At 36.4% G+C, this 16,033-nt stretch overlaps 1 protein-coding gene across 2 annotated transcripts in view; it reads right to left on the reverse strand.

Annotated features, from left to right (window-relative positions):
- Window positions 1-16,033, reverse strand: part of SHOC2 (SHOC2 leucine rich repeat scaffold protein) — a 91,592-nt gene that overhangs the window by 34,836 nt on the left and 40,723 nt on the right. For both annotated transcript variants that reach the window (XM_062213958.1, XM_062213959.1), the window contains exon 2: window positions 7,843-8,784. In XM_062213958.1, the coding sequence (XP_062069942.1) occupies window positions 7,843-8,545 (703 nt within the window). In that variant the 5' untranslated portion in view covers window positions 8,546-8,784. The remainder of the gene's footprint in view (window positions 1-7,842; window positions 8,785-16,033) is intronic.

Consider the following 16,033-nt stretch of genomic DNA (forward strand, 5'->3'; position numbering starts at 1 on the left):
GCAACCAATTAGGAAAAGCAAGATATTTATACAGTCTAAAACAGAATCTCTCAAAATAATGAAAAGGAAAAAGTTAACTTGTAAGTGGAGAAGCACAGCAGAAATCACATTAACAAATGTCAAAATCACCAGTAATATGACACTTTCTATTATTATGTATCCCTTGATATTCACTGAGAAAGGCACCACAATCACCACTGTAATGTTCTTAGCAAAGATACATATACTAGTTAAGAAAAAACATCAAGGAAACCAAAAATGAGTGACATACTTCAAAATATCTGAATAGCAATCTTAAAAAGTACCAACGTCACAAAAGAAAAGAATTTCAGTCTTTCAGACCATTCCAGATTAGGGGAGATTAAGGACACATTACTATTAAATGTAACAGACTGTGGTACAAAAAGTAGACATTAGTATCCTCAGCAGCCAGAGCTGAGCCAGGCCAAAGTCAGGAGCCAGAAACTCAACTGAGTTTCCCATGTGGTTGGCGTCCCTTGCTCCCAGGCTGCCCATTAACAGGAATCTGGAATCAGATGCAGAAAGGGTCTCAAATTTAGGCACTCTGTCACAAGCTGTGCATGTCCCAAATGGCAGCTTAACCACTAGTCCAAACCTATGTTTCTACCTAATAATGGTTATATGGAAAGCTGTTATTAGAGAATGTTGAAAGAGTATATGGGAATCATTTGTACTGCCTTTGTAATTTTTCTGTAAGCTTAAAATTTGCCCAAAATGAAAAACAATTTTAAGATAATTTAAATCTTACAGCAGTATAATTATCAATGATTATGGGATTTATAATACCCAAAGAAGTAAAATTTCTGATAAATGCATAAGCAATGAGAAGAGTGAAATAAAGGTGTTCTGTTGTGAGGTTCTTAGCATTTATGTAAAATAGTACATTATTTATGAAATGTGTCAACTTTTGATATATATGGCAAACACCAGAGAAAACACGTCAGATAAAAGACCTCAAAACAAAGATTATACAGCCAATAAGCCAACAACCGAGATAAATAATTTATATATTAAAAAAAAAAAAGTCCAAAAGGAGGAATGAAAGGAGGGAAAAAAGCAATGAGTAATCATCAGACAGGATAGAAACATAAGCCCTAACTATATGCATGCTACTTCAAGAAAACATTTTAAATACAAATACAAAATGAGGTAAAAGAATAGGAAAACATTTATACTGCAGACACCAATCAACAAGGAAGCTAGAATGGCAGTACCAATATCAGACAAAGTAAAATTTAGAAAAAGAAATATTACCAGGGAAACAAGCATTCAAAATGACAAAACAGTCACTTGATCAGAAGAAAAAAAAAGTCTTAAATATACAAACTAATAACTAAGTCTGAAAATGTAATAAGCAAAATGTAATAGCACTAACAGGAGAAAGACAAATCCATTGTAACAGTTGGACAATTCAATACTCACTTCTCAGTAATTAAAGGAAAAAGTAGACAGAAAATCAACAGAAGTATGTAAGAAATGCATTATATTATCAACCAACTTGACCTTGTTCATGCTTATGCTATGCTACAAAAAAAAAAAAAATCAGTAGAATACGGTCTTCTTAACTACATTCACATTTTTCAATACAGACCACATTTTATAAGTCAAAAACAAAACAAAACAAATTCTGGAAACATCTCTCAAATACTTGGAAGTTAAACACTTCACTTCTAAATAACCTATGGGGTCTCAAAGAAACAAAGGATATCTAGAAAACATCTTGAGTTGAATTACAATGAAAACACAACTTGTCAAAATTTGTACTACTGAGAAGAGCACTTCGAAAATTATTAGCTATGGGGCCAGCGCCATGGCTCACCAGGTTAATCCTCCGCCTGCAGTGCCGGTATCCCATATGGGGGCCGGGTTCTAGTCCCAGTTGCTCCTCTTACAGTCCAGCTCTCTGCTGTGGCCTGGGAGGTCAGTAGAGGATGGCCCGAGTGCTTGGGCCCTACACCCACATGGGAGACCAGGAGAAGCACCTGGCTCCTGGCTTTGGATCAGCGCAGCGCTGGCCATAGCGGCCATTTGGCGGTGAACCAATGGAAGGAAGACCTTTCTCTCTGTCTCTCTCTGTGTCTAACTTTATCTGTCAAATAAATAAGAAAATTATAGCTATCAATGTTTATATAATAAAAACAATCTAAAGTCTTGAAATGAATTTAAACTACTGACAAGAAAATAGACAAAAAGAACATATTAAACCTAGAGTAATAAGGAATTAAACAACAGGCAGGGGACGGAGCTGTGGCACAGCGGGCTAAGCTACCTCCTCCAACACCAGCATCCCATTTGAGCGCTGCTCCACTTCCAATCCACTTCCAATCTAGCTCTGTGCTAATGGCCTGGGAAAAGCAGAGGAAGATGGCCCAAGAGTTTGGGACCCTGCCACTCACATGGGAGACCAGGATGATGCTCCTGGCTCCTTCTTAGGCTTGGTTCGGCCCTGGCCATTACAGCTATATACAGAGTGAACCACCAGATGGAATATCTCTCTCTGTCTCTGCCTCTCTGTAACTATGACTCAAATAAATGAGTAAATCTTTAAAAAAAAAAAAAAGCATAAAACAAAAACAATAAAAAAATAAAAACAAAGGAAAAAAGTAGTAAAACTATAAGCAGGATTTTTAAAAAGATCAATTAATGCATCTTTGATCCAACTGATCAAGCAGAAAATACCCAGATTACTAATATCAAGAATGAAAAAGAGATAACTATATAGATATATGTATATATACACACATTAAAATCATGATCAAAAATGTTCTGAACAGCAAGCCAATAAATTTAACAAATGTAAAACAGATGCCTTGACAGATTCAAACTACTAAAACTCAATGCAATAATAGTAAACCTGAGTAACTCTGCATCTATTAAATAAACTGAATTAGTAATTTAAAACTTACCCAAAGAAGCAGTCCACACAGCAGACTCCTACAATGACATTCACTGTAAATAACACTCTGACCTCAGAATCAACCCTTAAAGCTTCCTGGTCTGGCTGAAAGGCCTGTGAGAACATTTCGGGCATGGAAAGCCAAGACTCTGTGGCAAAAAAAAGTCCTACATGGAGGATCTCTGTGAGACCTCAGAGAAAAGGGGTCATCAAAGAAGGGTGTACTCTTCTCTGAAGGGAGGAGAGAACAACCACTTTGCTTATGGCCGTGTTCAAATACCAATGGAGTCTATGATCAGAAAAGGTTTCCAAAGCCTTGGAAGCCCATGGCAAGAGCCTTGGATGATCACTGACGTCATAAATAAGAGTTTTAATTGTTAAAGGAACAACCAAAGTCACTGTGCACTTACATCCCCATGTAGGACCTCTGACCCTAATGAGTTGTACTATGAGAAATCAACTGCAAATTTTGTTTCCAAACTGTACTCTATATGTTGTGTGTGTGCAAACTGTTGAAATCTATGCTTAACATGAAGTTGGTCCTCTGTACATAAAATCAAACTAAAAATGAACCATTATGAAGGAGATGGGAGAGGGAAGTGGAATGTGAGTAGGGGAGTGGGGGAAGGTGAGTATGGGGGAAAGAACCACTATATTCCTAAAGTTGTACCTATGAAAAAATGAATTCATTAAATAAAAACTTTAAAAAAAAATCTACAGTAAAAAAAAAAAAAAACTTACCCATAAATAAAATCCTAGTTCATACTGAAAAACTGATACAATCTACTAACAGAGGAAATATTAATTTGATACAAACTTCTAGAATATAAAAATCACCCCATCTCATTCTATGATTTGAAGCCAGCATTAGCTTCATACTAAATCATAATTAAAGGAAAGAAAAATCACAGATCCATATTAATAACCAATAGAACTATAAAATCCCTTTACAAAATTTTTATATATTAAATTCTGTGCTATAAAGTACTATAAAAGTCCTATTGAAACATACTTAGTAGTCACTCAAAGATTGGTAAATGAGTAACTTAGGTTTGTTTTACAGGTTGTGAACTTCTGATATTATTATACTCATATCACTTAATGAAGAGGGTATTTTCTGAGAAATACATCAGGTGATTTCATTGTTGTACGAACATCATGGAGTCTATTTATACAAACTAAGATGGGTACTTTGTCATAAAAGACCTCTGTGGCATACAGCCTTGTTTTTTTGCCACATGACTGTTTTTGACTGAAATTAACAATGCTTACATTTTAAAAATAACTTGTGATGTTGATCTTGCATGGATATTTTTCAAGCATGGTTTCATTTTAAAAAATCACACATCTTACCATACATTTTTAAAACTATATAATTAAGAGGGCTCCAAATATCTATAACAGTTTGAGGATTTAGAAAGATCAGAATTTATACTGCTACATTATTCATATTTGTCTCAAATGCTTAGTTCTCCCTTTCATTGCAAAGATGACTTCAGGGGCTCTTCTGAGCAAGTGCTGCTACAACTGTGGCACGAGGACAACAGGAACTCTATTCCTTTGGGTAATATGCTGTCCACAGGGTAAAGTGACAGCCCTCTTCTGAGTACTTCAGAATATGGGAAACTCACTGTCTCTTCCGATGTGATCCAGTTCTCCTAAAATGGCTCACGTGCTATTTCTTGTGTTCTCTTATGGTCTCCTTTAGCAACAATGGTAACTTCTACTACTTTTTGTTGTTTAGTGAGACTTGACAATTTGATAACAATAAACTAAGTTAACTATTCATTTCTAAGCCTCTAAGGGTTTTTGCAGATTCCCAGAAAAAAGGAGTTATTTATTAACAACTATAAATTCCTTTTACTGATGTCTCTTGCTAGAGAAAGTTACTCATTAGTACTTGTGCAAAACACTGAAAAGAAATCATTAAATAATGCTAGCTAGACAATGAAAACCATTGTATCACACTTTGCAATCTTGGAAGAATTTCAAGATTTTGAGGAACTGAAGTTCATAATTTCAGTTAACAATGCAAATATTACTGAAAATACTGAAATGTAACATTAAAATACTAAAATATATAAATATTAAATTTAAAGCTGAAAATGCTATAATACTAAATACCATAAAAGGGTACTTCAAAAAGATCATAGAAAATAAAATTAAAAGATAAATTTATTTTGATGCAAAAAAACTTGAAATCCATGCATACTCTAGCAATGTATGACAGTCTTATAATACTATAATACCAAATATAAAATAACAAAAGAAAATCTTTAAGGTCATTCAGCTTTTTTAGAAAACTGCTGATTATGTTGTTTTTATATATAGTAATCACAAATACCTTTATTACATATTAACATAATCATTTGCCTTATAAAATATAACACTGTAATATAGAATATGAAACTTTTTTGCAATGAAAGTTACTAAATCAAATTGGCCCATTTCTGAATGTGAGAATTGCCTTAAAATGGAGAAAAATGATCTGGGTTCTCAAAGAGCATATATTTTAACATACTAGATCATTCTCTAGAGCAAAAAGGGTTATTTTGACAATTAGATCTTCATGCAGTTGTATATCATATGAAAAGTATCAGTTTATTGAGCACAGACATGCATAAAACTACATTTTAAAAAATATTCCCTCTATCTTAGCTGTTTCTAAAAGAATAATAAAATAAGGGGGACCTTTTAAAGAAAAAAATCCTAAACCAGACCATTATTCAGTGAAGAAAAGGAAATCACAGGAATATGAGTAAAGGACAAATATGGACTTTGGTTTCAAAGAATAATCATTACCTCCTCAGAAAAAGAAAATCCTTTTCAAACTTGATTATCCAGAGTTTCCTTAACTAAATTTTTAATTATTCAAACTGACTATCTGATGGTCTCCACTGCAATCCAACAGGGGTAAAAAATATACAAAAGCACAATTCAATAGAAAACTCAAAAGAACCAATCAGTGAGAAAAGAAAAAAACATGACTAATTTTTTAAAGATTTTATTTATTTATTTGAAAGACAGTTATAGAAAGAGACATTCCATCTGCTGGTTAGCTGCTCAAATGGCCATGACAGCCAGGGCTCAGGCCAAAACCAGGAGCCTAGAATTCTATCAAAGATTCCCATGTGGGTGCAGGGGCCCAACCACTTGGGCCATCCCTTGCTGCTGTCCCAGACACATTAACAAGGAGCTGGATCAGAAGTGGAGTAGCCAGGACTTGGACTAGCGCCCATATGGGATGCCAGCATGAAAGGCGGTGGCTTAACCAACTACTACATGGCGTCCGCCCCAATATTTTTCTTTTTTTTTATTTTTATTTTTATTTTTTATTTATTTATTTTTTTTGACAGGCAGAGTGGACAGTGAGAGAGAGACAGACAGAGAGAAAGGTCTTCCTTTTTGCCGTTGGTTCACCCTCCAATGGCCGCCGCGGTAGGCGCGCTGCAGCCGGCGCACCGTGCTGTTCCGATGGCAGGAGCCAGGTGCTTCTCCTGGTCTCCCATGGGGTGCAGGGCACAAGCACTTGGGCCATCCTGCACTGCACTCCCTGGCCACAGCAGAGAGCTGGCCTGGAAGAGGGGCAACCGGGACAGGATCGGTGCCCCGACCGGTACTAGAACCCGGTGTGCCGGCGCCGCAAGGCGGAGGATTAGCCTACTGAGCCAAGGCGCCGGCCTTATTTTTTTTTTTTTTCTATAGAAATTCAGAATTCCTTTCAATCAAAATGAGCCATACATGTAGGTCAAATTTTGACTGCATCTGGTACTAAAGCTATTTCATGGGGCTATTTTAAGATTCATGCATCATACTTTCAAGTACAATACATTACTTAAGAAAAACTATCACAGATTATCTGTATATTTAAACTAAAATTAATATTATAAATGTGTAGTTAGACTTAACTGAACAACATCATAATTAAAATTTAAGCTGCACATTTGTCAAAGCTAAACAAAATGTAAAACACCTACAGGGAATTATATCCCTGAAAAACTACAGAGACTAAAATCATAAAGTTTTTCCTTTGTGACCCAACAGTGAGTATACGGTTCAAAGCAACAATACATGATTTTGTTTTATTAAAAAAAAAATCACCTTTAATACAAAAATAAAACTTTTCTTTAAAAGTTTCACAATTTGTTGTCCTTTCAGAAATCAATAAAGATAACACCTTGATCAATTTCTCAGAATTGATGTCAATGGATTCTCCTCCAAATGGTTCAGAAATTTTTCTTCTAATTAGATATCAAGGTAACTTTCTTTTACTGCCTTGTTTACATGCCTATATTCCTTTACCTTTTTCCTCTTCTACCATCCTTTTAAACACACTGCCTTTTAGTACAATTTAGCTTTGTATTTGTATTCAAGACTGGAATCAAATGTTCCAGATTTATTTTTCTTCTACCTTTCAGTATCCTTGGATTATTTTTAATGAATATGTAAGTACTTTCAAAAGGAAACAGATTTTTTCAATTTTCTTGTGACACCACTTTTACAGTGATGTAAATTTAAGCAAACACGTTTTAGAAGAAAAAGGGAAAATCAGAGAATGGAAAAACATAGCCTTAATAAAGCTAGTAATTATACAAGGAAATACTTTATAAAGGCAGTTTTATTTTTCACATTCACTTTTTCTCCAATGAAAAACAAAGCACATTAAGTTTGTGTAAAAAAAAAAAAAAAAAGGCCTGATTACATGCATCTTCTAATTTCTATCTTCTAACTAATTTTCTTTTATAAACTAATTTCAACATGCACTTAATATCACTAAAAACGAGATAATTAAAGTAAACCATAAAGAAGATGAAATTTTTACCAAGCTATTTTTAGGCAAGTATCAAGCACTTCCTGATGTGGAAAAGCATTCAACAGAACTATTTAGCATAAAAATATTATAAATAATAATAAAAGTGTCTTACCAATTTCAGCAGGTAGTTGTTTGATTTTGTTCTCTCGAATACTAAGCATGCTGAGTTTTGACAGGTTTTTGATGTCCTTTTCCACAGTAGTTATACGATTAAAGCGAAGATATAGAGTGGTGAGAGAATCCAACCTGTACACCACTGAAGGAATTTCTCTTAGTTTGTTATGTCGTAAATCAAGCATTCGCAGCTTCTTCAAGTTATCAAGAGAGTCAGGCAGACTGGTAAGAGAATTTTCACTTAGAGCCAGTGTCATGAGATTTACTAGACAGCCTACCTCTGCTGGGAGGGACTGTAATTTGTTACTGTATAAATAAAGTTCTGTTAATTGAGTCAATTCTTTGATTGATGATGGCAATATATGTATAGACCTCTTGGATAAGTCCAAACGCATTGAATTCTCTTCCCGACATTTGTTGAGCTCTTTAATCACCTCTGCATTACTAGATTTTTTTCTAGTCCCAGGTGCTGGGTTTGGCCGTTTGATCGTATTGTCAACTGAAAAGGCCACCCCTGGCTGGGCAGCACTGGAGTCCTTCTTTCCTTCTTTGGCATCTTTCCCTTTGGTCTTAGGTTCTTTTTCTTTGCTCTCTTTCCCAAAACCTCCAGAGGCTTTTGCCTCCTTTTCTCTTTCCTTAGCTGATGGTACTTTGGGATCTTTGTCTTTAGAGTCTTTTTCTTTTCCTAAACTACTACTCATGGTGATTCAAGAGTGGAGAAAAACTACATGAACTCCTTTATTTTATTTGCCAGTGATCGGAATTCAAAGATGTAGAGACAAGGATCTTATACAGTCAAAAAGGTGTTGGCTGGAAGAAGTAATCAGTATGGAGTAACATCCATCTGTTACATGTTGGATCTAAAAGCACTATGCCCATTTCTGATAACTCATTCCAACTGGCAATATGGTGCTGGTCAACCAATGATTCATTAGAATTCCTGAAATACAACATAAAGAGCATTAAATTACTTCAAGTTATAATTTATATCAGGTATATAAGTTCTAAAAATGGTTTTATTGAGGAATTGCTATATTCCTGATTCAATAAAGTACATATTTACTGAATATCCTTTATTTATTATACAAAATCCACTGAAAATTAAAAAAATAAATAAGGTAGGCCCTACCTTCAATGAACTTGCATTCTGACAGGAAGAGGTAGGGAAAGAATATAAGTTACTATGGTACAAAACTTTATAAAAAGGGTTAAAACGTGAGAGAAATCACAGTAACAGCTAACCGTGCTTTCTATGTACAAGCACTATTCTGAGGAATTTACAAATATTAGTTAATTTAATACATAACAGCCCTATAAGATAAACTGACATCCCATTTAATGCAAAGGAGCACTGAGGCACAGAAATATATTTAATTACCGAGCTTTGTAATCATGGAAATGAGAGCCAGGATTCCAAATAAGGTAGCATATAACCACAGCTTATGTTCCTAAAAACTATACTAAAACTACCCTTCCTATCAACTAAATGCCAGATAGCTTTCAACAACAAGGACGATTTCAAAGGTAATGACAGGACAGAGAACAGTATGGCAAAAAAAAAAAAAATGAACAAAGTGAAAAACATGGAATAAAGGATACAGTTTAGGGGACAGGGCATTAGAATCTATACTTTATAAGGAGCAGTGTAAGTGATTCTGATGTAGGTAGGTCTTAGAAGCACCTGTGAGAAACAGTGACACAGAAAAATCTCCATTGACAGCTCTATTCTTGGGACTAAAAAAGTTCGAGACATATCAATGGTACAAGGTTCTTTTTTTTTTTTTATTATTGTGCTTTAAAAGATTTATTTATTTATTTGAAAGAGTTACAGAGAGAGAAGGAGAGGCAGAGAGAGAGAGAGAGGTCTTCCAATCCGAAGCCAGGAGCCAGGAGCCTCCTCTGGGTCTCCCACGTGTGAGCAGGGGCCCAAGGACCTTGGTCACCTCCCATTGCTTTCCCAGGCCACAGCAGAAAGCTGGATTGGAAGTGGAGCAGCGGGTCTGAAACCGGCACCCATATGGGATGCCGGCCCTGCAGGGCAGGGCATTAACCCGCTGCACCATGGCACCGGCCCCATACATGAGGTGTTTTGATGGTTTTACAGCAGCAGAGATAAATCTGAACTGAATGACCCATGTGCTCATCTTGACACTCACACCTAATGAGATTTACCAATATATATTTCAGTTACAGTTCATAAGAATATAACTATTCAAAGAATAAAACTTTGTACCTCGACATTATCATTATGCTTTACTTGAAAAACTTAACCAGGCTTGGCTATTAACTGTAAAATTTTCACTTTCAATAAAAATAAATTTTGGGGGCTGGCACTGTAGCACAGCAGTTAAAGCCACTGCCTGCTGTTGGAGACCCAGCTGCTCCACTTCCGATCCAGCTCTCTACCATGGCCTGGGAAAGCAGTAGAAGATGGTCCAAGTCCTTGGGGCCCTACACCCATGTGGGAGACCTGGAAGAAGCTCCAGGCTCATGGCTGCGGGTCGGCCCACTCAAACGTTTGTGGTCATTTGGGGAGTGAACCAGCAGGATGAAAGACCTCTCCCTCTCTCCCTCTCTCTCTCTCTCTGCCTCTAACTCTGCCTTTCAAATAAATAATAGGACTGTGAGGAGAGCAGCACTACAGGATGGCACCTGTTTAATCTACCTTCTTTCTTTACTCCACTTGAACATCACAAAAGTAATATCCCTCTACCTCCTTGATCGATGCCACATTGACTGTAAAGTAAAAGCCCGCCAACCACCTCATTTTTGCACTAAGTTGTACAGAAGCAACACAAGTAGCACACATGCCTCTTCATATCAGTACTGTGGCCAAGGAGACTGCAGATGGAACTCTGCTGACCACCCTAACACTGCACTTAGCACTCAGCTCAGACACGGTAGCCTTCTCATTGGTGCAAAAGCTGTATTACAGAACTATTGATCATCTTTATACTACACTAAAAAATGTTAGCAAACAGGTAATCTAACACTTTCTCCAACAAGACAAAGGGAGATGATTAGTCTGTGTAGTATTCACAGTCACAATCTTTAGTATTTCATTCACAAAAGTAAACAGAATAAAAACAACAAATACCTAGCTACAGCGTGGAGTGTGCCTATGTTTCAGATTGGCCTGGGGATGACACACAGGCAGGACACAAGAATACCACTGAAGAGGTTTTGAAACCTAAACTAGGACCAACAGCCTCACGCATCAGGCCATGTGTTCTGAACCAAACAGGCTGACCATTCAAAACAAAGACTCCAAACAGAAACCAAGAGCTTTCCAAGAGTCTCAAAATGTGCATGATACAATCCAACATTACTCCTACAAATAACTAAGAAATTATCAACTCTAATGGAAAAAGACAACAGATAGCAACACCAAAATGATTAAGTCAGAATTATCTGAAAAAGACTTTAATGTGACTCAAAAACCAGAGACCCAACAAACAACTGGAATGGGAAATTTCAGCTAAGAAGTAAAAGATGTAAAAAAAAAAAAAAACAAAAAACCTGACAAGTTGGGGCCGGTGCTGTGGCATAGTAGGTAAAGACGCCACCTGCTGTGCCGGCATCCCATATGGGCACAGGTTCCAATCTCAGCTGCTCCACTTCCGATCCAGCTCTCTGCTATGGCCTGGGAAAGCTATAGAAGATGGCCCAAGTCCTTGGGCCCTGTACCTGTGAGGGAGACCTGGAAGAAGCTCCTGGCTCCTGGCTTTGGATTGGCGCAGCTCCGGCCATTGCGGCCAACTGAAGAGGGAACCAGTGGATGGAAGACTTTTCTCTCTCTGTCTGCCTCTCCTTCTCTCTGTAATTCTGACTGTCAAATAAATAAATAAATCTTAAAAAAAAAAAAAAAAAAAAACCTGAAAAGTTTAGAACGACAAACGAATTTCTGAACTATACTGCTTCAACAGAAGAATAGCAATTACAGAAGTAAAGTTCAGCGAACTCGAATAAAGACAGTTAAAGGCAGCTCAATAGGCTAATCCTCCGCCTGTGGCACCGGCACACCGGTTCTAGTCCCAGTCAGGGCACTGGATTCTGTCCCGGTTGCCCCTCTTCCAGTCCAGCTCTCTGCTGTGGCCCGGGAGTGCAGTGGAGGATGGCCCAAGTGCTTGAGCCCTGCACCCCATGGGAGACCAGGAGAAGCACCTGGCTCCTGCTTTTGGATCAGCACGGTGCGCCAGCTGCGGCGCACCGGCCGCGGCGGCCATTGGAGGGTGAACCAATGGCAAAGGAAGACCTTTCTTTCTGTCTCTCTCTCTCTCACTGTCCATTCTGCCTGTCAAAAAAAGAAAAGGAAAAGGAAAAAAAAAAAAAAAAAACAGTTAAAAACTGCCTAATTAGAGTAACACAAAGAAAACAGATTTTAGGGGTGGGTATTTGGCCTAGCAGTTAAAATAATGGTTGGGATGCCTGCATACTATTATCAGAGTACCTGGATTCAACTCCCAGGTCTGATCCTGATTCTAGCTACCTGCTAATGTGCACTTTGAGAGGCAATAGCTGATGGCTCAAATATCTCCACATGGGAGAACTGGATTGATTTCCCAGCTCCCATCTTCAGAAGCTGGGAATGTGTGAAGTGAATCAGTAGATGGGGGACTGTGTACAAGTTCTCTGTCTCATGAATAATTTAAAAACAAAATTTTTCAGAAGAAAAAAGATTTCAAAAACTCAGAGCCTCAGCAAGCTATGGGACAGAAAAAAAGCAATCTACATAGGAGTCCTGAAAGACGGCGAAAAAGAAAGCATAGCTGAAAAAATATCTGAAGAGATGATTGTTGAAAACTGTTAAATTTCGTTAAGGGGAAAGCTAAAAGAAATAAAAAGCTGAACACATCTCAAAGAGGAAAAAAAAATCAAAGAAATTTATACCCAAATATATTAAACTCAATTTCCTGAGAACTACAGATAAAGAAAATACTGAAAGCCTATAAGATACGAATTGTTTGAGTAATTACAAATTTCTCAAGTAAGTCATACATATAAGCCAGAAGGAAGTGATGAAACTATTCTGAATTAATGAAAGAAGAGACATGTCAAGCAAAAATTATTTACCAGGATAAACATCCTTCAGAAATGAAGGTAAAATAAAAATATTTACAGATAAACTCTGAAAGAATTGTCAAAACAAGTTCTTCACACAGGAAAACAAACAGGAGCTTATAACAATAGAACAAACTCAGAACAACAGGAAAGAAAAAACAATTGAAAAGCTAAGATATGGATAAGCCTAGTTGGCAATTATTTTCTTCAGTTTGGTAAATTATATCGGACTATTTAAAATAGTAAGTCATATAACTGAGGTCGTTCAATATTTATATAGGTAATACCTGAAACATCTATATATCACAAAGAAGTGAACATGAAAGATCTAAATTACATTTAATTACATTTTAAAGAGATACAATGTTGATACTAGCTGCGACTGTCTTTACTTAAGAGCAGACATTGCAATCCTAAGAAAATTGCAAGAAAAAGTAAAAATCATAAAAAGATACTTAAAATACTTCTAAAGTAAAATACTTTTACTTTAAATTAAATAAATAGATAAATTAAAATAGGCTCTTTATTTAGTGTAGTCAATTCCTCAAGAAAAAAAAAAGTTTCTGAACATATATGCACCAAACAACAGGACTTTAAAACATATCAAATACTTTAATCTGACAGAATTAAGAAGAAAAAAAAAATCCACTAATCAAACTATAGTTGAAGATATCAAAGTCCCCTCAAAGTTATTATAAAAACGATAATATAAAAAGTTAGCAAGGATATAGAATAATAACATAATCCATAAGCCAACTGGATCTAGTTGACATTTATAGATCCAATGTTCCCATTCTTTTCAAGGATGCATACACATTTACCAAGATAGGCCATACCTTGGGTCCTAAGGGAAATTTTAAGAGATTTGAAATCATACAAAGTATATTCCTTAACCATAACAGATTAAACTAATAATGGGTAACACAAAGAAAACAATTCTCCAAATACTTGGAAACCAACACACCTCTAAATAATCTATGGATCAAAAAGGAAATGACAATGAAAATTAACCTGAATATTGAATAAAGCTAAATCAAAATCTATGAGATCTAAGCACTTACAGGAAAACTTACATCATAAAATACTTATACTAGAAAACTCCCATCTAATTCCAATAATCTAAGTTCCCACATCAAGACTCCTGAAAATGACAAAAAGAAATCCAAAGCAGACAAAAGCATAATTTAACACAGGACAAAAATCCATAAAATTGAAAAATAAAAAGCAATAGCAAAAGCTCAATGAAAAGCAAAAACATCTTTAACTACATTAAAAAAAAATCTTTGGAAATCACATATTACCAAAACTCAAGATGAAACAGATTATCTGAACAGTCAAAACTAATAACAAAATTAAAGTCATAATTTAAACCATCCAAAAAGGAAAATGCCAAGAGCACACAGCTTCACTAATTAATTCTAACATCAGAAGAAATATAATTCTACACAACCTCTTCCAGAAGTACACATTCTTTGTGTATCTGCATTATCCTGATACCAAAATTAGCACAAAAAAAGGCAGTGCTACAAGGCAATGGCCCTCTAAACATGGATGGAAAAACTCAACATATTAGCAAATTATAGTAGCTCTTAATTCAACATACTGACAGTCTCAAAAATCCTTGTCACTGGTAAGGCAAGAAAAACAGTGTACAGATTAGAAAGGGAGAAATAAAATAGTTCCTATTTGCAGACTGCATGATTGTCTATATAGAAAATTTGCAGGTATTTGCCAAAAATGTTCTGTAACTATTTAGTGGTGGTGACAGGAAACCAGGTCAGCATACAAAAATCAATCATATTTCAATATATTAGAAAACAAAATGGACACCAAAATTAAAAACACAATACTACTTGCAATAGCTCCTCAAAATAAAATACCTGGGTATAAATTTAACAAAACTCATACAGAATCTGTATGCTAAAAACTACAGAAAAGGGGTAGGCATTTGGCCTATCAGTTAAGATGCCCACATCCCATATCAGTGTGCCTGAGTTTAAGCCCCAACTCCATTGGGTTCCAGCTTCCTGCTAATGCAATCCCAAGGAGGCAGTTCCCTATCTCCCTCTGTGTTTTTCAAATAAATAAATATACATATATATTTAAAGGATGCAATCTAAATGCCTGCATTAAAACATAATTACATAAAAAACAGTGATGCAAGAAAATCATTGAAGAGCTAAACAAACATGGAAGACACATCATATACAGATTGAAGAATGCAACACTCCAAAAGATGTTAGTTCTCTCCAAGTTTATCTGTAGCTTTAATACCATTCCTCTCAAAATTCCAGGAAGATTTTTTGTAAGTAGACAAACATTCAAAAATTGGTATGGGAAAAAGTATAGCTAAAACAATTTTGAAAAAAGATGAAGCTGGAGGATGACACTACTCAATTTTAAAGACATACTATATGACTAATTAAGACAATATAGGGGGCTGGCACCGTGGCTCACTTGGTTAATCCTCCACCTGTGCTGCCGGCATTCCATATGGGCGCCAGGTTCTAGTCCCGGCTGCTGCTCTTCCAGTCCAGCTCTCTGATGTGGCCCGGGAGGGCAGTGGAGGATGGCCCAGGTGCTTGGGCCCCTGCACTCGCATGGGAGATCAGGAGGAGGCACCTGGCTCCTGGCTTCCAATCGGCGCAGTGCCGGCCATGGCAGCCATTTGGTGGGGGGGGTGGGGGGGTGAACCAATGGAAGGAAGATCTTTCTCTCTGTCTTTCTCTCACTGTCTATAACTCTGTCAAATTAAAAGAAAAAGAAAAACGTAAAAAAAAAAAAAAAAAAAGGCAATATAGTGTTGCCAGAAGAACAGGCACAGAAACCAATTAAACTGAATACACAACCTATTCATTCCTCTTCTCCTCCCCTCACCCTCTGAACTCCTGCCAACAATATTTTCTTCTAGTTTTGCATTTCCCAGAATGCAATATATTTAGAATCCAACAGTATCCTTTGACATTGGATTCTTTCACAAAGAAATACCCATTTAGGGTTCCTCAATGTCTTCTCAGGCCTTGAAGCTTTGTATCTCTAAGTACCATTCGAAGGATAAACCAACTGATTTATTTACCTACTGAAGACCATCTTGGCTGCTTCCAAAACAGGGTAATTAAGAATTGTTG

The sequence above is a fragment of the Lepus europaeus genome, chromosome 17 (assembly GCF_033115175.1).
Source record: "Lepus europaeus isolate LE1 chromosome 17, mLepTim1.pri, whole genome shotgun sequence".
NCBI lineage: Eukaryota > Metazoa > Chordata > Mammalia > Lagomorpha > Leporidae > Lepus > Lepus europaeus.